General features: G+C 35.9%; 1 protein-coding gene across 1 annotated transcript in view; it reads right to left on the bottom strand.

The window, feature by feature from the left end:
• LOC112502750 (ultraviolet-B receptor UVR8) overlaps positions 1-24,611 on the bottom strand; it is a 26,580-nt gene extending 1,969 nt beyond the window's left edge. Inside the window, exons 1-9 of the mRNA XM_025106747.1 lie at positions 24,320-24,611; positions 21,615-21,801; positions 19,683-19,829; positions 17,871-17,952; positions 16,361-16,516; positions 15,602-15,775; positions 5,306-5,377; positions 423-494; positions 185-303 (exon numbers count right to left, since the gene is read on the bottom strand). Coding sequence (XP_024962515.1) covers positions 185-303; positions 423-494; positions 5,306-5,377; positions 15,602-15,775; positions 16,361-16,516; positions 17,871-17,952; positions 19,683-19,829; positions 21,615-21,801; positions 24,320-24,416 — 1,106 coding nt within the window. The 5' untranslated portion in view covers positions 24,417-24,611. The remainder of the gene's footprint in view (positions 1-184; positions 304-422; positions 495-5,305; positions 5,378-15,601; positions 15,776-16,360; positions 16,517-17,870; positions 17,953-19,682; positions 19,830-21,614; positions 21,802-24,319) is intronic.
• Positions 24,612-26,790: the final 2,179 nt, after the last annotated feature.

The following is a 26,790-nucleotide window of genomic DNA, read 5'->3' as shown; positions in this document are numbered from 1 at the left end:
AATGATTAATCAACCTCTCATAATTACAAAAAAATGAACAAAATGAAAAATTATGATTGGTTGAATGCGGTTTGCACGGTTTGTACAAATTGAGTGGTTTGCATTTGATCGCTCCCCTATATAGATATATATATATATATATATATAGAGAGAGAGAGAGAGAGAGAGAGAGAGAGAAAGATACCTGTCAATAGCCTCCCTGTGCCCAAGCTGTCCATTTGTACCTCTTCCCCAGGAAAAAAGATTATGTCTTTCGGTAACAGCAAGTGTGTGCCTCCATCCGCATGAAATCTGAACTACTTTCTGCCAACAGACAAGGACATACAAAGTAAACTTACTATAGATGATGAACTGTTAGATGATATAATAATTTAATCCCCTAGACATGAAAGAAAGCAACGTCACATGGAAAAATGATGTGCCTGCTCATCTGGAAATTTGACTTGCACAGGAAAGCAATGATCCTGATTGTCGCCGACGCCCACCTGCCCAAACTGTGCACAGGAGAAGTGTCAGCAACAACAGTCTTCAAATTATGCGAATAAACAACAATGAAGTACAAGCTAAAGGCTCAAGTGATATATTACCACCTCTGTTCAAAACGAACAACATATTTTATATATTGTACCTGTTGTTTGGTTGCACACTTCGCTGCTAATTACCACACTTGTTCCCTGTTATCTTTTGTTTTGCAAGCCAGGGTTCTTCATGGAAACAACCTCTCTGCATACATCCTACCCCCCCAGACCCTAGTTGTTTGGTTTGGTTTAACAAATTCACAATTATACCGGCCATGTTTGTCACAGTGCATGAGTAGAAAATTACAAAATTTTATTCACTTTGCATTTTAAAGCACTGGGTACAAAAATAGAAAGCAAAATATATAGCTCTAGAAAGAAGTGTCAGTTCTGCTTGGAATGGTTATTTTGATGTCTGACATTGCTAATATCTTGCAGTGAGGCTTATAACCAGATTATGGCGTAGAATTAACAGTTAGTACCACAACAATACAAGAACCATCTTCATTTTTTCTCTATTCTCATTCTTCTTTGTCTTTCTCTAACCTTTCATTTCTTTCCAATTTCTTTGTCGTCATCAACAACAAAATAAAGATATTTTCAACATGTATACATGAGAAGTCCTTAATAGAGAGGGTGCCCACAGCTGCCTAATCAATGGGTTCATCCTCACATATGTATTTGCTATTAAATATCCACTATGAAAGATTATAAAGACGAAAAGTGACCAATGCACATGGCATTGATCATGATAAATTGACATTCAACGGAAGTCAACAATCAAAGATCTTTCTTCCTCGTAGTTGTCGAAAGATTCAACTGAATGCCAAGGTTAGCATTCATGGAGAACATGCTTAGTATAGAGCACACAAATAATAATGTGATTGCTATATTTATAGGCTAAGAAACAAGAACCCTCATGTAACAACTCACCACCATATAGATGAGCAATAGCATAGGGAGCACTCTGCTACACACATTAGGACGACCTCCAAATTGTGACGAGTTGAGCAATTACTCAAACTAACACAATATCAAAGGTCTTAGGCAATCACATATAGCCTAAACAACAATCCATAGCATTTGTACCCTATATGAGATGTAACTTTTTCAATTCATGGAAGAAAGCAACTAGAAATGTGAGATAGCCATACCATCCACTATAACCTCTTATTATGGTAAAAGGGGTATACCACAAGACTTCCTTGAACTTGAAGATTTTGCATGATTTGATTCCAACCTTAAACTTAAGGGAGTGACACATATGCTCCCCTCCTAAACTCCCCTGAAAAGAAGAAAAGCAAAACCAAGTTGTTGGTTGAAACCTCTTCCTTTAGAAATCTCCATACAAGACCCTTCTATTCGTGATTACATACTGAGAACCACAAACAAGGGAATATCATGGTCCCTGAATAACCAATGGATACTTGGATTTCCCACAAAAACCATGACCTCTAAGCCTTCCTCAACATTTAAGGACACTCAACTTGATGATGGTTGTACTCTGACTCCTTTGAACAAAAAGTACATTTCTGCCTTGAACACAAAGAAAGCTATGGCTTCCATAAAAATCAGGAAGGAACATATCTCATTAAATACACAACAGAGAAGGTAGCTTCCTTACTCGATATCTACTTCAGAAAGCCATCTACAAGCCAGGAAGCCTAGCTCTCCATGTACTACAAGTAATTCAACAGCTTACACTAACCAGCAAGGAGAAAAGTTCTTAACTGACCCTTCAGAATTGCAAATTTGCTCCTTTTTTCAGTTGCGTTGAAGGGAAGCTGGCCAAGTCAGACTTTTGGCTTGTTACAAGCTGAACTAATGGAATGTTAGATGCTTCATGTTAGTCATCACCTTGTTCATTATGGATCCATTTGTCGTCCTGGCTGTACTCGAAGAGGTTCTGGGTAATATGAGGTAGATATGCCTCTCAATAATCTTTGAACTTTTTTCTTAAGCAAATGGAAAATACTGAGACTCCTAAGAAAAAATCATCATGCGACTAAAAGGCACAAGATTGGAGCTCTGATGTAAAAAGGTTGCTGAAGCATTAAGTAATCAACACAGCTTCATAAAGTAAAAATTCAATTAGAGACCTAATTCCAGTCAAATATCCTTCTGTACCCCCCTAGGAACAATTGAATACAACCAAAACTGACCTTCAGATACGACACTATAGGTCAAAATTTCAGATACGACACTATAGGTCAAAATCCATTGAAAACTATCATCAACAAGCTAAAAATATGGAATTTTACTGCTCACGATCACTAAACAAAACTGTTCATGTTCATGTTGAAATCTCGAACTTAATGATTGAGAAATGGCTTAATTTAGGAGTACTGTTTCCTGATATTACAGGGAATGGCACAATCCCTTTCCTGGTCTTTAGGCCATAATTCAGGGGATTTGTTTCTAAGCTGTAGTATATATTTAGACCATCCAATGTATCATTTGATATATATATATATATATATATATAAGACAGAAAGCATAATTTCTTCTTTCAGTTGACATTCATTTTTTGGTAAATTTAATTTCGAAATATACTAAAGGCTAAATGCTGCCCACCACAGCCTTGTGGGCAGGCTGCAGATAGTTGTCAGAAGACGAAAGCCCAAAGTCTCTATAGCATGCAAAGATCCGACAATTAGGAGGAATGATTGAACCGAACCAAACCAAACCAGTATATATGGAGGGTTAGGATGTACGCACATCTTTCCATTACGCCAAGGGGTAAAGAGGCTATTTCCATGAAGACCCTGGCTTGTGAAAAAAGTTTTGGGAAGTCATGAGAGAAACATTAAATTTGAAAGTTTTGAAGAGTACGATAAAAATGTCTGCAAACAGGCATCAAGAGTAGTAAGCAGTAAAGGCAGAAAGGACACAAGTGAAAAAACAAGGAGGACAATAAACAACTTAAAATGTAGTAATCTACTAGGACCAGGTCCCTCCCTCTAACCCTTCTAGGACTATCTCTAACCCTCTCCCATCTATAACAGATACTAGTCCCAAAAAAAATCTACTACCCTGGTGCTGCATCTCCAAGAACTACCATCAGGAGATGATTGCACTATTACCTATATAAATCCAATAATAACAAGGCTATATAAGCTTACAAGAAGTTATCACTCGAGTAAAGGCTCCTGTGAAATACTGCTTTTGATATATAAAATTGACCAAGAGTGAGTGTGTTTTTGTATGTATTTATTGAAGTATAAATATGTTATATGCATGCTTACAATTAGTTCTGTACATATTACCTACCAAGGTTTGTATGGATAAACCAATACATTCTTTTCTAGTCACCAAATAAAACTTTTCTACTGCTTATATTAAAAGTATACATTGATGAATGACCCGTTGGAAGATAAATGAGATAGTTGAGTATATTCATTATTTATGAGTGTATATATTTCTTTTTGTTCTTTATGAGAGGTTGTTTAGGCACAAATAGATGGGGTTAGTCTGCTTGATATATTAAGTTGACCAAGGGTGATTATTATATGTACTTATTAAGATATATGCATGTATAAAACTACATTTGCAAGTAAGATTGCATATTGCTTACTAAGGTTTGTATGGATAGCCCAGTACCTTCTTTTTTAGGTTACAAAGTAAAAGTTTTTTACCGTGTATATTAAAAGCGTACATTAATTTACGACCAGTTAGAAGATAAATGACATATAGTTGATCATTCAAATATGTTCATTATTTGTGAGGGTGCATAGTTCTTTTGTTCTTTATGAGAGGTGTTATAGGCACAGATAGATGCGGATTCATCTGTTTGGGAGTCAGCTAAACAACTAAAGGAGGGACAACAGGCTCTGGTTCACTTGCATCTGTGCCACATTCTCACCTGCCCATGCCAACCCACAACTCGCTACAGCCAACCCCTATCCAAACTTTTGCATTTCCAGAAAACTGAGTCATCAAAGCAAAACATAAAATACTTACAACTTCATCTCTCTCAATGATCCATCATGAACTCCCAGAAGACCTCTGATTAGATTGTGCTATCTCAAGCACATGAAATCAGGATCCTCCTATTTCTCAGGTATATTGGAATGTATATGGTTTATGTGGAGACAGAGAAAGCAAGCACCATGTTCTACTACCCAGTAACAAAACCTAACCACCAAAGGTGATGGAAGTAAGATTTCAAGTATTGTTCGATATTTATATAATTTAAGTCATGTTCTTGAGAAGGTTATTCAAACAAGTAAATTACCAATTAAGAAATTACGAAATCCTGTAGCCCATGAATATAAATGCCAAAAATCAGATAAGTTAATGAAAACAAAACATTCCTATTTCTCCATGCTTTAATATTCATATTTCAGGCACTCCCGCTGATCATCACATGATCCAATATCCCAGATTGCGCTTTCCTAAAGGTGTCAATGCAGCACACGTTGGTTGGGGGTGATATTTGGTAAGTGTAGAGGCAGATAAGAAGGTAACATGTCAAAAGAAAAACATGCGTTTATCCATCTTTTCTCTGGCCCATTACAACCATGGGACCGTCTAACATTGCCATCTCAACACTGTCTCTCTTACCCAGCCCACACCCGCCAATATGACACCTTCACTATAGTTCTATCTCTACCTCATTGCCAAGTTCACACAAAGAAAGTCTAACAACATGTGAATTGAAAAAGCAAGCAGTACGAAGATAAAGATAAGTTAGAAACTGAAGAAAGAGTACAATGCTCGGTGTATTTAACTTGTGATGAAATATGGTGATAACATTATAAAAATCCTTAGAAAATTTGCACCCCAACCTTATTCCATCCCCATCCAAAAAGCTTTCCGTCTGATGTTAACGCCATAGTGTGCCTCCAGCCACCCGAGATCTGTGTTATCAAAAGCCACATTTAAATACATCATCTATACAAATAACATCCAATCCCAATGTTAGAAGATATAATTCAAATGTTAATGCCATAGTGTGCCTCCCGCCACCCAATATCTTTGTTATCAAAATCCACATTTTAAAACACTGCAAATAAGAAAGAAGTATACCAAAATATAAAAAATATGACTTAAGAATTGCATGCTTCATAGTTTCAAAGACTTCTCATCAAGTGTATGGAAACAACATATATGAAAGGTTTGTCAAGAAGTAGGTGAGATCATATCAACTCCTGTTTTCTGTTGGACGTCATGCAAATTCAAACATTTCTTTTCAACTGGATTCCTGTTCAAAATAATATCGCAGCATGTAAATAGTTTATGCATATGAAAACAAGGATTGAAATTGTAGCGAAAATAACTCCAGCTAAACACTTGACTATGATTTCCAATCGCAAAGCCAAACTAAAAATCAACTGTTCCAAGCAACTGTAATATAAATCATTTGATATCGATTTCAATACATAAAAGATGGGAACTAAAAACGATGCTCAGAAAAAAGATCAATGTGAACCATCCCAAAACACAATAGCAAACACAATACAATGTAGAGACAATGGGATTCTTATGTGGAAAACCCATTCTGGAAAAATCATGGGCGAGGGATGCCGAGAACTATTAGAGTATTAGAGTGTAACGGTAGTTTGGTAATTTATATTTGCTCGGATGCAAAATCGAAATCCAACTCAGAACTCATGGAGAATCGAAATGGATCGATCTCGAACATGAAATGGTTGTTTGGATCTGGATCTGTGTTTTCTCGTTTTGGAGGAAGAGAATCAAATCCAGCAATAAGAATGCCACAAATATTATTAGATCTAAGAAATAAGTTTTCCTCATTTTCAAAAATAATAGAAATTGCCAAACTACCCTTACACTCTAGTACTCTAATACACACACATTTTATAGCTTAATACTCTAATACACACATTTCTATAGCTTAATTGATAAACATAAAACATTTGCAAAAACACTTCTCAAACACATTATACTTCCTTGGCCAAAAGCCCAATCTCAAAGCTCACACTATGTTCAAACACAAGTCAAAGTTGGTCATAAAATGACATGTGGCCATCATATCAGTTGGATTATCATTAGTGTTGATTTTGCTCAAACTTGAAATAACTGCGAGCAATCACTTCACTTAAACAATAGAAGTCCCGTCAATGTTTTTTATTCTATCATGGAACATATGATCTTTAGTCAAGAAGATGGTGCTTTGATTATCATAAAGCATCCATATTGAGGCTAACAGTTCTATAGAATCAAACATCGGTAAACCAATTAAATAGTTCAAATTACATACATTATAGATGCATGTTATGATGTGATAGGGTTTGAGGCTGAACGAACTATATATTTTGACTTACGAAACAAGAACGATGACAACGATGTGATCAGTTATAGAATTTAACAACATATACAAAACGAACCAAATTGAAAACCACTGAACGCATGTGTGAACTCTCAATGCTACACGAAGTCGATGCTCACCATATTTTAGACCAAGGATTTATGAATAATAAGCTTTCCGATGATGCTAAGAAAGTGTGCCTTTGAAGTCGAGAAATACATTCTATAGGTTGCGGATCACATTGTGACTTTTATATGTCAAAATGTGGAGAGAAAAAACACAACGAACTCAACAATGTATTTAGATTTGTACAAGGGATTATGTGATATAAGATAGTAAACAAAAGCTAAGTGTTACAAAAACACTAAAATAATTAAATGAATGATATTAGAGAATAAGGTGAAGGATCGTGAGAAGGAGAATTAAGATGAGAAGCGTAAGAAGGGATCTAGACCCTTGATCACCTTTAATCTCAAACCCACCCACGAATCGCGCTTGATGTGAGGATTGATCCGGTGCATCTCGATGCATCTCATCCTAATGTGCATCCAAGGGTGGAGATCCCTTCTTACACTTCTCACCTTAACTCTCCTTCTCACCTGAACCCAACCTTAAAATATATTTATATATATATATGTGTGTGTGTGTAGGTGGAGGTTCAAACGAGAACACCTCCATTTACGAGAATGCGAGAACACTGTGATAATACACGTAAGGGACCTGGTGGTGTACGGATGACGTGTAACGACTTAGGTCGCACCAAAAGTTGTTTGCGTCTATGATTTAGTATCACATGTGATGGATTATAGTATCACATCAAAAACACCCTTCTCATATGTGATAATACACGTGAGGGGGCCTAGTGCTGTTAGGGCGACTTGCCCCACAACCTAGACCACATCAAAAGTGGTTTGCGTCTCTGATTTAGTATCACATGTGTATCATATGTGATGGAATATAGTATCACATGTGATTAGGGTGTTCTCGTTTGAACCTTTCCCTATATATATATATATATATATATATATATATAATTGTATGCAAGAAAAGCCACTAAACCTCATTATGTGGCACTTTATCCTTGGATAATCCTTAATATGAAGCCACGGTTGAGAAGGGCATTTAATGCCACATCTTTACCCTCATATATATACATAGGAATGCTTTTCTTTCTTTCCCCTTATTCGTTTGAGCTTTCAAGCAGAACAAAAAACACATACAGTACCATGGAAGGAAAGGGAGAGTTCATAAAGTTGCAAGAAAGGAGAAAGCACAAGGTAGTCTTGGCAAACTAGTAACTGAAACATCAAACCGGACTCAGGTTTAGAGTAGTGACATTGACAACGAAATCATTCATGGGTATGTGGTTCGTGGAGTTTGGATTCATGAAAGGACAAACGAACAAGAATGAACAACCATAAAATCCAGGTTAATAGGATCTAATTCTAGAAAGGGGTCGTTGTTATGTTCTTGGACGTTTCACTAGGGGATTTTGAAACACTTGTCGATAATAAATTCAAATTGTCAGTTTGGTGCATACATGAAAATGCTTATATGTTCATATGATTATGGCATGAATATATGTCATATGCTAAACATGTAAGTATGTAATCACTCAGAAATTATTTGCTTAAGAAAAGTATGCATGTACCACGGACATATGCACTAACGAGTAGCATTGGACGTATAGCTCGACGAAGCTGTCAAACATTTACTAAGTTGGGACTGAATAGTTTTGTTTCACTTCTTAAATGATAGGATCATCTGAGTCAAGGCTTGGTGATATGATGTATTAGAAGTGTTTATTAGGTACCTTCTTTGTAATTTTGATCTATTGGGCATGACTATGTGTTTTGAAAAATATATGAATATGTTAAAAACTTCCGCAAATAAATTGTATGGATGCTTTGATACATGAATGTAACAACTACACACATCACCAATCGAGGCAGGGTGTATGGTGTGACAGTTTTCTCCTTGTTGGCTTTAGATCCATCATTAAAAGATGATGAGGTGGATGCATCATGTAATATGGACTCATCAAAGGTAACTTTAGTGATTAAATGTAAACAAAGGGACATTGGCAACTCGGACTTCCAAAGCATAAAATGGACCTTCTCAATGATTATGTGGTTCATTCTTCCCACCACACCAATCTTTTAGGACTATGAACAATGGTATGGTGTTTAATAATGCCTTTCTCTCTACAAAGGACATTAAACTCCTCCAAGCAAATTCCAACCCATTATCTTATCTATAAAAAAACAAGATTTTTTATTGGTTTGCTTCTCAATCATAATAACCTTCCATTGTTTGCATCTCAACCATAACCTTCCATTCTTTGAATGTATACAAAAAATCTCCCTTGTGCTTTAGAAGAAAGACCATACTTTTCTTGAAAAAGCATCTATGACTGTGAGCATTTACAACAGACCACGAATGGAAGTGACTCTAGCCGGTCCCCATTGTAGTCAAGTGGCTTTATTCTGCATGTCGAATACACAACGTTCACAAAATTGCAAGTCACTCACGTCGTGACCATTGTTTTAAAAAATGGCAGAGGCGCACGCCTCAAGGCGAATTTCATGTATGAGGCGGCGCCTCCTCCTTTGACCCATACACATTGGATGTGTAAGACAGTGGTTAAGCGGTGAGACGAATCATAGGCGCACGTCTCTGCTAAATGGAGTCATGTAGGTCTTTTTTTTAAGTAAATAGTGGCATTTGTAGTCAAACATCAGCATCACTTAAGTGCTTTAATCCCTCTCTCTTTCACACAATCACAAGCATGCATGTATATAATCCTTTTTTCTTCTCCCAACGATGCTAGAATATAATTTTGTATTCTCCACTTAGTGCTGAATCCAAGAGAGTGGACTTGTAACATATGTACTATTTCTGCCTCGTGAATATGCATATATTCTTCATTATTTCAAACTTATACATATATATATATATATATATATTGTTTTATACATAAATTATGTATAATATGCTTATATATATTTATAAATTCTGTACAGTTTGTTTATATACATATATATAAATTATGTATAATCTGTTATATATATATATATATATATATATATATACATTAATACATATTCTACTTATAACAAGTAGTATTTATTGAAATATGGTCTTTATAGTTTGTGTATTCGGTATGAAGATATAAAATTGTTTTTTACAAGTGTTGTGGATTTACAGATTTTGTTTTAATTTTTTAGAGGTTATTCCTCGAGGCTTACACCTCACGTACCTAAGAGGAAAACGCCTCAAGGCTTGTTTCCGTTCTTTATAACCTTGGTTGTGACCACCAAGTAAACCCCTTTGACTTGATTCAGTCTTGTCATTGTAGCTCATATAACTCAAGTGAAGATACTATAGCTTCGTGAGATCTGAATAAAAAATGGACTTTGGCTGTACTGCTACATCTTCCATAAGAATGTGTGCTTGCAAGAATGTAAAGTTTAGATGTCTTCCTTTGTGCTCTCATTGTGACTACGACACCCTTGCCACTTACCTTTTGATGAAGAGAACTAAGGGAGATCAAGTTCCTTCTATGCTTAAGACCATGCTTGACATTTCCCAAAGTTCAAATTACTCCATCAAGCACACCAATTCTCGGCATGCCAACTCCTTCAATTATACATGTAGCATTGTTGCTCATCATCACTACACCTACATCAACCTTCTCATATGTGGAAATCCAACATCAATTGGGGAACATGTGAAAGTACAAACAGAAGCGAGAATCCAATTTTTTATAGGCTTAATATTGCCGTAAGAAAAAAAAAGAGTTCCTCGTTACTCTATTGCTCAACACATGGGCTTCACTAGAAGGACACGACTCTTTTCCCTTTGCATTTGCCTTGTTCTTATTTCGCAACTTGTAGCAATCGTCAATTATGTGTCTCTTTTCTCCAAGTAATTGCAAAATTGGCTTTGCCTCTAGATTTTGATCTTGCTTTTTTAGAGGTGTGTGAAGTATTTTCAAATGATCTACCTCTAGTATCCCATAGGTAGACACACCAACTACCATTTGTTCTTTTCTCTCTTTTGAACTCAATGCACCAAAGACTTCTTCAAGAGTAAGGGTGTCATGGTTGTGAAGTATAATATCCCCGAAACTAGAACATGATGGTGGTAAAGAGCAAGGCAGGATCAACTAAAGATCTTCTTAATCTTAATTCATATCCATGTTATCCAAGTCGGTGATTACCTCTCTGAATTTTGAGATATGATCAATAACAAAATCACCTTTAGTGAGATGACATAATGCAATCATTGCTTTAAGTGCAAATTTGTTGAAAAGACTCTGTCATCAACAACCTTTCCAAATTTAACCGCAAAGTTGTAGTACAATTTTCCTTTTGTATGTCTTGTAAAATATCATTTGATAAATGAAGTCTAATCTAAGATGAAGCCTTTATATCCTTTGTTTCTTTCTCCTCATTGGACCAAGATGATGGCATTTCTCAAATTCCTAAACCGACTTGGGCAAATTCCATTTGAATAAAAAAATATCTTTCATCTTCATTTGTCATAACATAATCTAGTATTTCTATCAAGTAACTGGATTCGAATTTCATAGTTGCTATAACAATAGTTCACCAAAAAAAACATAATCCCAATATTAATTCTGGATGCTCTAGTACCAATTGTTGTGAAAATAATTCCACCTAAGCACTTGACCGACTTTCCAATTGCAAAGCCAAACTAAAAGTCATTTGTCCCGAACAACATAAATCCAAATCATCCTATATGATTTTAATACAGAAGGGTTGTAATAACATGTAATTGAACGATGTTCAACAAACAATCAATACCAACGATCACAAAACACAATAGCAAAAAAATAAAGAGAAAGAGAGCGGAATTTTTACATCGAAAACCCAATCAGGAACCAAGAGCGGTGGACGCAGAGAATTGATCCACTATATTGATTGGAGCGATTACGAGCTTGAAGATGCAGTATAAATTATTATTACAATATAATGAACGTCATTTATGTGTATGTTGGGGGTAAAAGATTACAAAGTAAAAGTAACCCAAATCTAGTAATAAAATATGTCGGATGCTTATACACTACTTACTCGAAACTTGCCAAGTCGTGTACCTTCTCATCCGGCAATTCATATATGTCAAACACAACATGCATGTGACATGTTAAAGTCACATATAATGTACCGTAACTTTAATCCTTATACATTATGCTGTTACTACAGTCAAAATACAAAATATCGATCAGGACCGATATTCGATATTTCGGTTATATCGGTGATATATTGGTCCAAAATAGCGGTTAATATAATATTTGTTAGAATTATATATATATATATATATATGCATATATATTATATGTATGCATCCATAAACATACCATATGCATTAATTAAAGTTTAGAAATATAGTTTCAAAATTAAAACATCACATAAACAAGTCTCACAAAACAAAATAGGAAAAGTGTTAAAAAAACGAGTTAATCGCAAGCAATAGGTTTGGCATCCGAGTCAACAACATCTAATATGTTGACTCGTTGACCAAATAAAGAAGCTAGACCGTGAAGATGAAGGAGACCGAGAAGAGAAATAAGCATGAACTGTGAACGAACCGAGAAGAGAAGAAGCGTGAACTATAAAGAACCGAGAAGAGAAGAAGCGTGAGACCTATTATGTGTTGATTGGTTGACCAAATAAAGAGGCCCAAAAAACTAAACCCAACATGTAATAAAAAAAAGGCCAAACATTTGCCTTATAGAAAATCGGTATATCAGACCGATTTTTCCATCAAAATATCGGTGAAATATCGGTAAATATGGGCGAAATTATTGGAACCGATATTTCACCACAGATATATCGGCGATATATCGCGATTATAACAGCATAGCTTATACATACAATCATCTATGTAACATCTCAGCCACTTTTGGTGTCATGTACTCAAAAGTATGTGGCTAGCTAGAATTCACATCCAACTCGCAAAGCATGTACTGTAAGTCAGATCAGGTTGAACGCAACTTCACATGTGACTTCCCAAGTAGCATGGAAGTTGCGCCATAAGGATTTAAGCCACAGTCCAATAGAAATATTGGGTGTTATACATAGCTTTGTTCTCTCATTTTACTATTTTCTCAATCAAACTTTATTCAAATATGTGCCCTTGTATTAACAAGGAATCGCATATAGAAAATGTTCTATGCACACATAAACTTTTAACTATGCATCATGCAAGATAAATAGTCGAAACAAGAATGAAACAGATAATTATATTAAGTGGTCATTTATAAGATGGGATTTCCCATATATCATGTATCATATATATACATTATTAAACATGTTGGTGATTTTAGTGAAATCACAGGCTAATTTGTGTAATCGCATTCACAAGAGAATAGAGTTGTTAGTTAGGCTATAATATGGGCTAGGAGGTGCAAGAGTACACACTCACGTAAGCTAACTAGAACCTAGGATCACATCATATGGTGGGGGTCAAGGAGGACGCGCCCCCTTTGCTATAACATCCTAGTTTCTATATTTGTTAGATTTCAGCATTTTAAGCCTTAAATACAAGTATTATGATCAAGTTAAGTGCACTAAAAAGGCTCCAACAGCATTAGCATCTTTAAATGATCATATTTTAAATGACAAATAGCTTACAAGGCAAAACATGAAAAATCAAACCTAAATACTTGACAAAGCAAGTCTAGTAAACATGACAAAGCAAGCTAGTTATAAGTTGTTAAGGCTAGAAGTATGAGTTGGCAAAATAATTGATGACAAAGCAAGTCTAGTAAGCATGACAAAGCAAGCTAGTTATGAGTTGTTAAGGCTAGAAGTATGTGTTAGCAAAGTTATTGATGACAAAGCCAGTCTAGTAAGCATGACAATCAAGAGCTAGAAGCATCATGTGTCAAGAATCTTTGATCTAAAGGATGAGGTGTTAAACTCTCCTAAGAATACAACCATGAGAGCAAGAAGAACAAGTAGTTAATCATTGTAATCGCCTATAAATAGTGGTTGAGATGAAACCATTATTTCCATACCAAAGTAAGAAATCACTCTCAATATGATACCAAGTTCGGAGTGAAATCAAAAGAAAAGCTACACGCAAAACAAGGTGAGTACATTATGAGATTTTTTGAGATACATATATGCTATATAAATGTATTTTATGCATTATGAAGAATTCGATAAGACGTTTTGGCATGTTTGGATTACATGAAATGAGGATACGTTTATATAGCCAAGATATATGCATTTTATGATGTGTTTTACACAGAAGGCATGGAAGTTTTATGCATGTTATGTACGACCATAAATATCGAACATACAGGATATAGAATGAAGGGATGTCTTGCAAACGGACCTTACAAGGCAACCTTTATGGACCCCGAGGTTAGCAAACCTCAAGGCAAGAATGGCATACTTACATATCACAAGTGAGATCTCAAAAGAGTATTTTTATGTATGATAAAGAGTTTTAGTGAATTACCATTCACAAATTGATAAGTATTATGAAAATTGTATATACATGAAACCATAACTACTCACTTTAGCTTTCAGCTTACATATTCCATGTATGTATCTCAGGGAAGGAGTACAGAGGAATAGCATGAAGTAGTACTATTCTAATCAATAACAAAATTCTGTTGTATTATAAGCTATGTAGTTATGAAAGAAATAAAGTTAAGTTTAGTTCACATACAAGACTTAGTAGTATCAAAAGAAAGTAACGGCACCCATTTAGGATTTGAGGCATTACATTTGCGGGGTCCTTTCGCCCCTGGCGGGTTCCAAGGGCAGAACTCCAAATGATGGCCTAGCTAATGGGTTACCCGTCAATGGGTGGGATCGAGGGGGGCCGCCCTCTAGGGGCTCAAGCAACGCCCTGAAACAAAAACGATATTTAAGAGAGCAGACTCTAACGACTTTAGTGTTAGGTGCTGTACAATGTTTTTTTATCAGTGTCTATGCAACACTGATAAATTGCATCAGTGGCAAACTTACCCATCGATCGATACTGGTTGATGGGTTTCATCTGATGAGAATCAACTATTAGTTGATGGGTATCGATTGATGGTTTACCCATTAATGGGGTATCAGCAAATACATTGCCCACTGAAGGGTTATCAGCTGATGGTTTACCCACTAACAGGTTATCGGCTGTTGCATATCAGCTGATGAGTGTTTCCACCAATTTGTAATTGGTTTAATTAATTTCATAACCGCCAAGTTATTTCCATCAATCATTTCATTTAATAGGGTAGTCATTCTCAGGTTCAATATACAAACCATTACGATTTCTCTAGGTTTATAGGTTATGATTTCTGCCAAAATCGTGATGGAAGATTGAGATATCCTCGAGTAGATTTTGTGATACCCAGACAAATTTGGGTGAAATATTACTTAATGAAAGTGAGCTCTCACACAATCTCAGTTTTTATCCAAGTGTTCTACATTTCTCTGCTGACCTAATTCCCCAACAAAACATGGCATCAAGATTTTTATTTAGACTTGGAATAATTCCAGGGTGATTATAACAATTTCCTTTAGACTTGAGATAGCCAAAATTGCAGGCAAATCATTATTGGAATTTCAATAAATGAAAAATACTAAAAACAATTTAACACTAAAGAAACAAAATTATGCAGTTGCCACTAAAAGATTTGCAACTAAAGGATTGCCATGATGATTTTCCTAGAAATAAATTGTCAAACAAGAAGGATAAGCTATAATAGAAACAAGAAAAACTGTGCAGTTGCAACTAAAAGATTTAAATATAATATACGTACACACGCATAAACAATTACCTGTGATATATAATGTTCCTGCAATGCTTCGAGTTTGTGAGGAACAAGGTGGTCCCTAAAATCCCCATGTCCTAGTTGACCATATTTGCTCCAACCATAAGTATATAGACCACCAGAAGAAGAAACGGAGATTGTGTGCCTCCAACCGCATGCAACAAGTATCATCTTCTCCCCCTGTAACTTCAAATATCACAACCAGATAGAATAGCAAATCCTTGATCTCCATCATAAAGTCATATAAGGTATTGGTATTAAAAATTGGAAACAACTATGTGCAGAAAGGATAAACGACAAAACAGCAGAAATAGTGCTTACTCAGTTCCAAAGAAGATATATTTTGACATTTTTATATCCAAGATGTTACTTGTCAGCACCAAAACTGATATAGGATTTAAATGCATCATGAAAAGGTGACAACGACATGGAACTTGTTAAGATATATAAAAATACTGTTGATTAGTTTGCAACAAAATGCATATTTTTTCTGCTTAATAAGCATTAAATTTGAAATTAGAAAGATCCCACATACGTCTATTTTGGAATAGGAGGGTAAATAGCTTATATGGTGAGCATTCAGTTCATTACACATTCAAGATTCAATTCAATGAACTAAAACATCAGTGGTTCTCCAGTGAAAGAATATTACCCTTGTAGCATCTAGCAATACATGATTGCCAAAAGTTTTTTTATTATACCATTATACAGCAACTTGTTCGATAATTAATTTTATGAAAAAAAATATACAGAATGGCTACATACATTGATAACTGAAGCTTTCTCCGGAATATTGCGATCGGTTCTGTCACCCAAACCCAAGTTGCCATATCGACCCCAACCCCAGCCATACAGCTCACCATCTTCAGTGATAGCCACTGTATGCTCAGCACCAGCAGCAACCATTTTGATGGTTACACCCTAGTAAAAGCATATAAAGTTCAAGTGAAAAGAAGAAAAAACATCAGGGGTCATCTAGTTTTACAACAGCATGCTCTATAATCTAAATTTTATTTAATTAGGAGTCATTTCTTGTCGCAAATATTCACTCAAAATCTTTCATAACTTTATTGACCCGGTCAGGAATCCTCTATTCCCTCTGTTTGGATCCCACATCTTTTAGTAATTACATTGATGTCAAAAGCATTAAAGACAGCGATGATCATGTTCAAGTTACTTCCATGAGCAAAGTATTTAACATCAGATGATTGAGCAGTTTTTGATTGTCAAGTATGGTGTCAGTAGATATAATCAATGCAAGACTGCTGGTGACACATAATCATGCTGCACAAGGCTCTGTTCTGCAGTTGTCTCCTACATAAGTTATATATCAGCGTAAATCATATGATGGATGCAATTTACTTTAGGGTATTATTTTCCTGAAACACATCGAGCTGCAGAAACTACTGATCACCTTGGAACCAAGATGTCAACATAGGAAAACATATCGGTACATCTTCTCTTTAAGCACGTAACTTTAGAAAAACAAATTTTTGGGTGATTGTATCAACTGCATGTTTGGTATGATGTCAAGCCATCGATAAAACAAACATACATGCAAGTTTGCATTAGATGCTAGGTTATATAGCTGTACCTTGATTACAATGTATACTTAACTCACTTTTGCTATGACACATGACAGGCTACTAACTTTTTCATTTTTGTATATCCATTAACATGTAGATTTATCAACCTCAGTTGGGCCACCGCCACCGACTGGCTCAGTTTACGACTGATGGCATGCAGCAACTCGCAATTAGGGTTGTAAGTGGTATAGGGTTTTAGTAATAGTAGTGGTACTGGCTGTCATGAGTTTGGGTTCATATCAAGAGCTTTGTGGCCCGCATGAAAATATCAGAAGAACAGATAAGTTTCTGATACTTCATCAATGAGAAACCTCAAAGAAAGGAGATTATAATCGAAAGATAAACTTCAGGGATAAATATAAACTACTAGGGCAATCTATATCCTAGTAAATAGAGATAAGGTAAAGGTAAGGCTTAGTAATACATGTAAAAGATATTTATTCAAATTCAGACAATATCCTATGGACACAATTTTGGATGTCAAGTCTTAACATTGAATTCAAATGCAGTTTTGCTAATCACATAAAAAACTCAGATATGTGCAGATTTGATTAGAGTAGTATCAGTTTGTAGCATATGTGTTACACAGGTGTACCACACCAAGTGGGTGAGTAGCCTATACGTGCTTTCAGAATTGCTTTCTTATTACCCTATGCCTACTAATTCTTATGATAGAATGTATCTATTACCTGGAAAGCTTCAATCTTTTGCGGAACGAGAGAATCCTCGGTGGTGCCTAAACCAAGTTGGCCATTTTGATTTCGGCCCCAACTACAATGAAGTCAAATACAAGAACAGAATGTATCAAAATTGAAACCCAAAATGTTTAATCATATATGGAACGAGGAACAATCATACCAGGAGAAATTTGATTTCAAGTGAAATAAGAGCATGTGACATTTTATGGTACATCTTATTGTTTGATGAAGGATCAACAAATAGCTCCAACTCTTTTATATTCATATGAATCTACATCAAACTGCTCTACGTCGAAGTCAAGTCACATGAAGCTTTATTGAGTTGGTTCAATGTCAGAAACAGATCAGTCTTTCTCTTTATGTTTCATTTTTTGTTCTTTGGTGGTCTGTAAGAGGGTGGAGTTGATTTACAACTTCAATTTCTTGCTTTCACAAGTTTTATCTTTTGTAGTGATTAGTGATCTAATGATCACTTTTAAAGAGCATGTAACTAGTTTGTTGTAACATTGAACATAATTTCCTACATATTACATGAGTACATATAATTATGTTGGTTTATGTTTTGTCTTCTGTTCAATAACAAACTTACATGAATAGTGTACAGGTACAAGCTGCTAAATTTTGAAAGGATCAAATATACATGATCTTCCAGGATACCTGCAAAGCTATATAACTAAGCTACTCAAGTAATATGTTGTAGTAAATTAGTCTTCACATTCTCAACATACGACTGTATAACTAGTGCGGTCTGTGGGGATTCAAAGAAATATATCTCCCACTGCCAGCAGTTTAAGGATTTCTGTATAGCATCTCCTACTTACATTGATATGTCTTTCGTCATTCCCATTTATGTTGCAAAATCTCACTAAATCCATCTGTGCTTGTCCAAATAGTTGGGACTTCTCAAGATAGCCTAGAGGTCTTGAGGTCAAATCAAACATTTGGGTATTTCCAGGGAATAGCAGGGGTGCCTCAATGAAAGTGGCAAAGTCTCACTCATTTAGGTGTGGCTTTTTGGGTCTTTCGAGGAAGAGAGAAAAACCACCTCATTAAGTATAGCCTAAAGTGCAGTGGAGGCCTGGAGGGTGTTGGATTATGAGCTTATTCTATGAGGTCCAATACTAATCAAGTACAAATCCAAGTCCAAGAATGAGTATATTCTAGAAAATGGATGATGACTGAGCTATTTAATAAGTTTTGTCTTGGTACTTGTATCGTCATGAAAATTATGAGGAACATTAAGAAGAAGATATGAAATGTGTGGTGGTAGTTGCTTCAATCCCACTATAAATAGGTGTTTCCATGTAGCTTGTAAGCATCGAGTGAGACGAAAAAATTGAGTTATAAAAGGGAGAATTGTTCTTGAATAAAGTTCCAAGTTTGAGTAGTAGTGTCAAATTTCATCCAAACAGAGGGGAATATTCCTCGTCATTTCTTTTGTCATCCCAAGTTTAATGCATAGCACACTAGAACAACAAAATGGAACCCACTTTAATGCTAAAAATCACACTTCAACTATGCACTAATAGTGTATGCAACTTGGCATTTTTGTTAGCTGCTTACAATGTAAACTCTAGCTTAGAACTAAGTACTTACGTCTCATCCTCGCATGTGATTTCCTGCCATCACTTAAGTTTGGGTCCAAATCCAGGTTTAAATAAGAACATCGTGCAAACAAAAATACTAAGGATAATAGAAGTGACCAATGGCCATGGAGGCCTATCGACCCAAATTTTGTGAAAGTGAAGTCATGATTTTAAAACATATGAGGAAAGGTGGAAGCAGACTCCTTAAGATACAAACCTCTGCACCTCGCCTTCCATGGTCACCGCCAAACAATGGCTGTCTCCACAAGCAATTTGCCTTATCCGTAGCCCCTGTAATGCTTTTATCGGCTGAGGAATAAAAAAATCAGTTGAGTTGCCATGGCCTAGCCTCCCAAAATCACCCCTGAGATCAATAAAGGATAAGGGGGATAAGCTCTTTCAACTAAACTATTCTCCGAACACAATTAACTGTCAATACAATGTTCAAATGAGGCAACAAGGCAGATGTAGCAAGAGAACAATTGAACATGGTGAGGTATAGCATAGAAAAACACAGTTGTTAAATCATCAATACCATCAGTCATCAACTTAACTGTTCAAGTAACAAAAGAATAAAGCCACATATAAGGCTATGACTGTCCTCCTTTCAAGGAAGGGTAAAAAGCTTTAGCAGCAAAGACAACAATATTCCCATCGAACACTACTTGGGAGAAATCTTCTAAATTGAATTTATACATATGTTGTGTCCTCAGTATCAAATAGATCACAGAACTTGTTAGGAACCAACTTAGGGAAAAGGATTATTTTGGTTGTCCATATGAATCGATATTGTGATAGCATGGTATCTTAAGGCAAAGCACACCTAAAGATTCCAACAGGGTACACTTTCATTTAGAGGTATCGTAAGAGATCTCTAGCAAGAAATATCTCATATATATATATATATATATATATATATATATGAGGAACCTAGAAGCCTTTTCAGAGAGAAGAAAAGATGCCCAACTATTCATGTGTCCATCAGTACCTACGCCATGCCTCTGTTGGTGGCACAATTGTCCCACGGAAGAGCAAGATACAAGACATATATTCTGCCTTTACTACGAATCAGAGTACAGAGTCATGGCAGATTAGCCATCAATGAGATTACATAGACCATGCCCCAATTATGAGGGTTAGGCGTTCTTCCACACGGATTGATGCAGTTATAAAGTGACAATTATTAGCCATTGATATAACAAGGGATCGGATCTTCCACAAACTCTGAAAAGTTGCCGGACCTACTACAAAACCTTCATCCATCTTTGGTCTTCAGATTTAGATCCAGTACGAGCTTGTAGGCGTTGCAACAAAGCCTCTATGGAAGACCCAATTTGATTTTCTATAGCAAGTTCAGCATAAGGGATGTCTAATGTCTATGCGCTAACTTGAGCAGTATTAGTTGTACCTGTATTAGGATATCTGTAATTTTTTCTAGCCAGGTAGGCCGACCTATGTACTCATCTATAGGTTGCCACTTAGTAGTAATATATTATTTAACGTATTAACCCAGAAATCTCACACTTCCAATTTATTTCGGGAAATGCATAAAAACTCCTATATCAACATATCACTTTATATTCCCCTGTCATATCAATTTTGCATACTGAATCTTCAATCCACTCATCACAGTAAAAATACCCTTGCATATTGTTAAGGAGTTACTAAAGAGTTGGAACACTCCTTGACTTCCCTACAAGGATTGTGAAAGAGCAATATCATGTTACTTGTCCAACACATTTAGTAAAGGGTGTTTGACATATTTGATTATATACTACACCCAAACCACATAGCATTGAGAGCATAAGTATTTATACAAACTGGCAATTACTTGCACACAAAACCCTGAATTTGTCAAAAATCCATGATGTTAAGATGTCTTTCATCCCATAGGATCACCAAAAGTACCCTTATTTTTGTATTTCTCTTATAAATTAAGGTGCATCATCAACGTGTACTTCTATAATATTCATAGAGCCAATGCATTACATTTATTCACCATTCTTAAAGAGGTAAAGACTAACACTTGAAGATGAGAATTTCATGTTGAGCACATGAGTATGTAGGTATCTGAAGCATAATTATCAAAGGGAGACATGGCATTCGAATGGCATATCAGCATTGAGTTTTCCAATAGACGAGAACTTACCATCCCCAGCTGTATACTTTCAGTTGTGACTCTGAGAATGCAGTTGTATGATCAGCTCCACAAGTAACAGAAACTATTTCTTGCCCATCCAAGGCACTTAACTGAGTAGGTGACAACCTATCTTCAGCATCCCCATGGCCTAGTTGTCCATCCTCTCCCCTTCCCCACGAGCAAACAACATTTCCAGCTGAAAGAATCAACAAAGTAGAGCCTTCTTAGTCAATATCACCGGTTTGTACTTTGAATAGAACTTCATTACAAATAGTGGCAATAAAAATAGACAGAAAACATGAACCAGGCCAGGTTTGTGTAAATAAGTGGCATAAGATGGCATAAATTGCGAAATTCAGGAAGAGCAGGGATCAAATGACACTATACATCATCTCAATCTCAATAAATAAGAGAATGACCATTTATCTTTTCTTCCTCTGATATTTATCAAAATATCGGACCATTTATGTCAAGGCTTGAATCTATTCAACTTATTGTTATTTTTTCCTACATACAACAGATAGTCTAGCATAAAACCATCCATCTCCTCTCCCTCCCCCCTCCCCCCTCCAAATAATACAGATATAAACAAAAGGATGACTTTAAACAACTTTAACATTAAGACATGTGAAATCGAAGAATCTTAAAGTTCTGCATGATACACGAGTAGTGTGCTTCAAGACATTTATTTTAACAAAATTTGCTAAAACAAACACCCATCTTTTTTGCAGCTTGTGTGATTACAAGGACAATACTGTAAACAACAAAAGAAAATTCACATTCACCAACATGAACTGCATGTATATACCCAAAGAAATAAGTTAAGATAATATTTAATGTTATGTGATAAAACCATATGTGGAAAGATATATGGCCAACATAAAATACAATACATATTTTTTAAGAGATCAGAAATAAGGCATGATTCCATGACAATACTGAAAGAAATAAAAACATATAAGAGCGCTGTAAGGAAACTATACCCAACCTCCTTGACTAGGACATATACAAGTCTACCTTGCCAAGCAGAAGAGAAACTCTCCTCGAGGTAACACTTTTAAGGCAGGAAATTGGAGAATACTCCACCCGATACACAGAACAGGAAACTTCCTGCTACCTGGATCAAACTGTGTGGTCACTTAAACAACAGAAAACCAGAGCTGTGATCAGGCAGCAACTCCTTACAAAAATGATATGATGATCTATGATCTTTCAGAAACTGACAAAACACCTCACCACCTCCTGCCATCAAGCATTTAGCTTAGTGGTAGGTGGCTCCATCCCCTAAATGGTAATACTTTAGAGGTCATGAGTTCAAGTCCCCTACCCATGGCTTTCTATTGTAAAAGATATATGGATAAATAACAAAGAAGAAAGAAAAACACAACCTCTACTTCCAACACAGACAACAATCAATCTGGACCTGTGTGTTGTGGAGTGTAATGTTGCTTGACATTCAAAACATGCAGGAGTCGAGGGTGCGGGCGCCTTGCCGAGGGTCACTACAGAAAAGTTGAAGATCTATACAGCTTCAACTGGCTTTTCAGAACTGATTGATGAGAAGGTGCCGCACTACTGCAGATTGTTTACATTTGGAGTTTGACAAGATTTATTGAGCAGAGTGCAATTGACGTGACCAGCCTCCAAGTTCGAGATTGTTGAGTTGTAAAGTCTGTTGTTGCCTAAAGTATGTAAAGCCACTATGCCACTATGCATGCAGGAGCCTGGTGGAGCAGCACCCCTTGAAGGGTTTCAGGGGCATAGCTCCTGGAAGGAAAATTAATTTTACGGCACATCCACGCATGGCCCATGTGAATATTTATACTCCATACAAGAGAAAGTGAACCTTCTGCTTATTAGTTTTCAATTTATAAAAAATAGAAGATGCAATGGTATATCTCTTATTGCATTGATAAAGCTTGGTATTCGGGATTTTAATTAGAGTGAAGGAATTGGTTTCATTATTTATGGAGTAAATCTGTTTAAATGGATACAAGAAAAACTATAAACAGACAAGGATACCACAGGCAGATACAAGTCACGATCAGGGTATGCAGTAAACATGTAGAAAAGATTAAATAATAGGACTCCTGTAACTTGGATCACTCCTCCGCAACCCCACTTCCAGTATAGTAACCCAGTTATGATAGCAATGACATATTTCTTCAGACATAGGAAAATGCCGTTACGATCTAGCAACCACATCACACAATAAGACAGGAAGTGCTCAAGGTTCCTTGACTCCTGAAATGCCTTCGAAACAAGAACTTCAAAGTTGCACTTCCCTTTGATCAAAACATCGTCAATATAAAAACTTAAAAGATCCATCTTCAAAATCCTTCCCTAGATATCAAAAGGCTCATACCCACCATGTGTCGTTCCAAAATTCTCCAGAGATAAACAATCAAGTAAATCGAAGCCTACGTAAGGCCGTACAAGGGCCTCAATCGACAAATCGTAAGTCTCCTAAACACAAACCACACCAAATTTCACGAACAATTGTTTATTTTACAAAATAACATAATAGCACAGAACTCCACACCGACGTAAACTGAAAAAGTGCACGATTAACTAGGTAAGATCCTACCACAAAACTCCACACATACACAATGTACAGAGTACTTCCAAGTTCCAGCCAAAGCTCTGCGTCTAAATCATCACAAAAAGAAAAAGAAAACGCAAAACAAACAGCCATGATTAACTGGGTTTCTTACATAAAAGAGCGACGGAGTGACTTGCACCAGCGGAGATCAAAAGTACTTGTCGAATCGGATGTACACCAGTGACCGGTGCTTCAGTGTCAGTAGCCATGTGGTGATTCTGGAGTTCTCTAGAGGCGTGGAAAGAGATACATATGAATATCTATGGAGGTAGGCTGTAGCATTGATAAAGCAGGTAGGAGTTATTGTTGATAGAGAAGGTAGTTTGAGGAATGGATAGAGGGAGACGACAAAACATGATGCATTATCTCCCTCCCTCCTTTTGTCAGAAATTGCCAATAACTGTCTTCCGCCCGCTCGTTCCTTCCCCCCACCATCATCACAATTAATTGTCACATGTTTTTCTCTTTAATTTCTAGACTAAATTACAAATTGGTACCTATACTTTTATGAAAATTACAGATTACCCTCCAAATATCCCTCTTTTGCTAAAAGGAGATAATAATAGAAAAAGACTCGAACACCTTTCTTGTAATGATAAAAGTTAACAGGCATTAGAGGGAGGGATCAAATATGGATGTTTTAGTAAGCTATGATTGTCATCTTTTATATTTTTTTAAAAAATTATAGGAAAGAAGTGTTGTAATCAACAAACCACAGGGACCAAATTTGTATTTTACTCTAGATGCTATCGGTTTCAATTTTGTTGCCATTATATTTCTTGATCCAATTCTCTTATTTTTAGGATTGCGCATAACTCAGGGGCATTTTCGTCATTTTAGGTCATTCTTTCGCATTTAATATTTGTAATTTATCTTTCATATTAAAGTGCACGCTAATCAAAAAACCCTCATTCCATCTGTCTGATTACATTCTTGAACCATAAAAAAAACTTTCGATCCTATCGTAAACTTGATAACTCTCAATTTTTAGAGTTATTTGTTGTTCAATACCCTATTTTTATGTGTATTATGTACCCACTTTGCTTCTATTTTGTATGTTTGGTCCAAAATATTTTAAGAGATGATGAAAGATCAATAATTTGATTATTTTCTAAAAAACCGTTGTTGTTGGTAAAATGTCCACTATTTGCTCACATTCTGCTCACTTCGTATTTTCCTCAAAGCGAATTTGGACAAATTTAAATATTGGTTCTCTTGGGTATTTAAGTGAATTAATTCTGAAATCAAATCCGAAAATCTCGCATTATTTAGAAGAATTGGCCTTGTTGAATAAAAAATTGTCTTAAAGTAGTCCTCCTTTTATTTTAATGAAAAGGTCATCTTTACTTTTTCCTTATTTTAAGGGTAAGGCAACTTTACCTTTTTCATTCTTTCAAAAAAGGTGACAAAGCCAGAAAAGTTGACATAAAATGATGGGAAGTCTTTGCCCTCTAGTCAATGAGGCTTTCTTCCTTTGGGTAAAAGGAATGTCCATTTCTCACTTTTTCCCTATAAATTGAAGCATTCTCTCACTTGGAAGACATCAACCTTGGATCATTTACTCTCATCTGAAGATCTGGAGTAGTAGGGCAAGTTTAGTTTCTGTATTTACTTTTATTTTCGTATTTAACTTTTAGTCTCGCTACTGTGCATTGTATACCCCCTGTGGGCAACAGTTTTAGTGAAATTTCCGTTCAAGTATTTCTTATGCATTTCTCTTCTTCTTTTTCCTTTATGTTCTATAATTTTATTATGAGCTAATCACCCTTTGGGTTTGGGTGTGAGTCAAACTTAAGAACTTGAAGGCACACTTGGGTTTTGCCACTTTTTATTAATTTTTAAGTTTGATCATTTAAGTCGGGACTTAAGCTCAACGTGGATAAGCCGATCACTTTGAAGTATTAATATTAGATCATTGATCTAAAGATAGGCGGATTTGAAATACGGCTTAAGTGATGTACAAAGATTTGAGAGCGTCTTTGATAATCATGTAGAGATACAGATTCTGCATGTTTTTAGCTAATGTTCAGATATTAGTCGAGATTTATACTACAAAGAGATTTGAGTATAAATCTTCAGGCTAGTGGAACCAGATATCTTTTTATCTCTTAGCTAATTTGGCAAGCTTAAAACTGATAAAATTGGACACTTTGTGGGCACTCTGTGGGCACATTATATAAGAATTCACTTTCGAGAGATTGGAGTTTTTATGGAAGTCCCATGAGTTTCTGAATATACTGTTCCTATAATTTTCTTAAGGGAAACTTACACCCATACCCATCTTTTGATTTTAAAGGTTTATTATGTATTTTAAAGCTTTGCACCAACAAAACTCAACTTTTATTCTCAAATCGAAACATGCTCATGAAGTTCATGAAACTCTCTGATTCTCAGTAGTCCAATCCCTGTGGAAACGATCTTGGTACTATACCACTTTATTACTTGAAGCGATCATAGTGTCGGCGTGCACTTGTACCGCCACTGTGTGGACTTTGTGCCCACTGTGTGAACACTTATGATTCCAGCACATCAAAACTTCATAATCTTCAACTGATCCTTCGATGAGATTGTTCATCTAAAACC

Source organism: Cynara cardunculus, unplaced genomic scaffold (genome assembly GCF_001531365.2).
Source record: "Cynara cardunculus var. scolymus isolate 2C unplaced genomic scaffold, CcrdV1 Un_Scaffold_1866, whole genome shotgun sequence".
Taxonomy (NCBI): Eukaryota; Viridiplantae; Streptophyta; class Magnoliopsida; order Asterales; family Asteraceae; genus Cynara; species Cynara cardunculus.
Note: the sequence above shows the minus strand (reverse complement) of the source record. Positions and strands in the feature narration are given on the sequence as shown.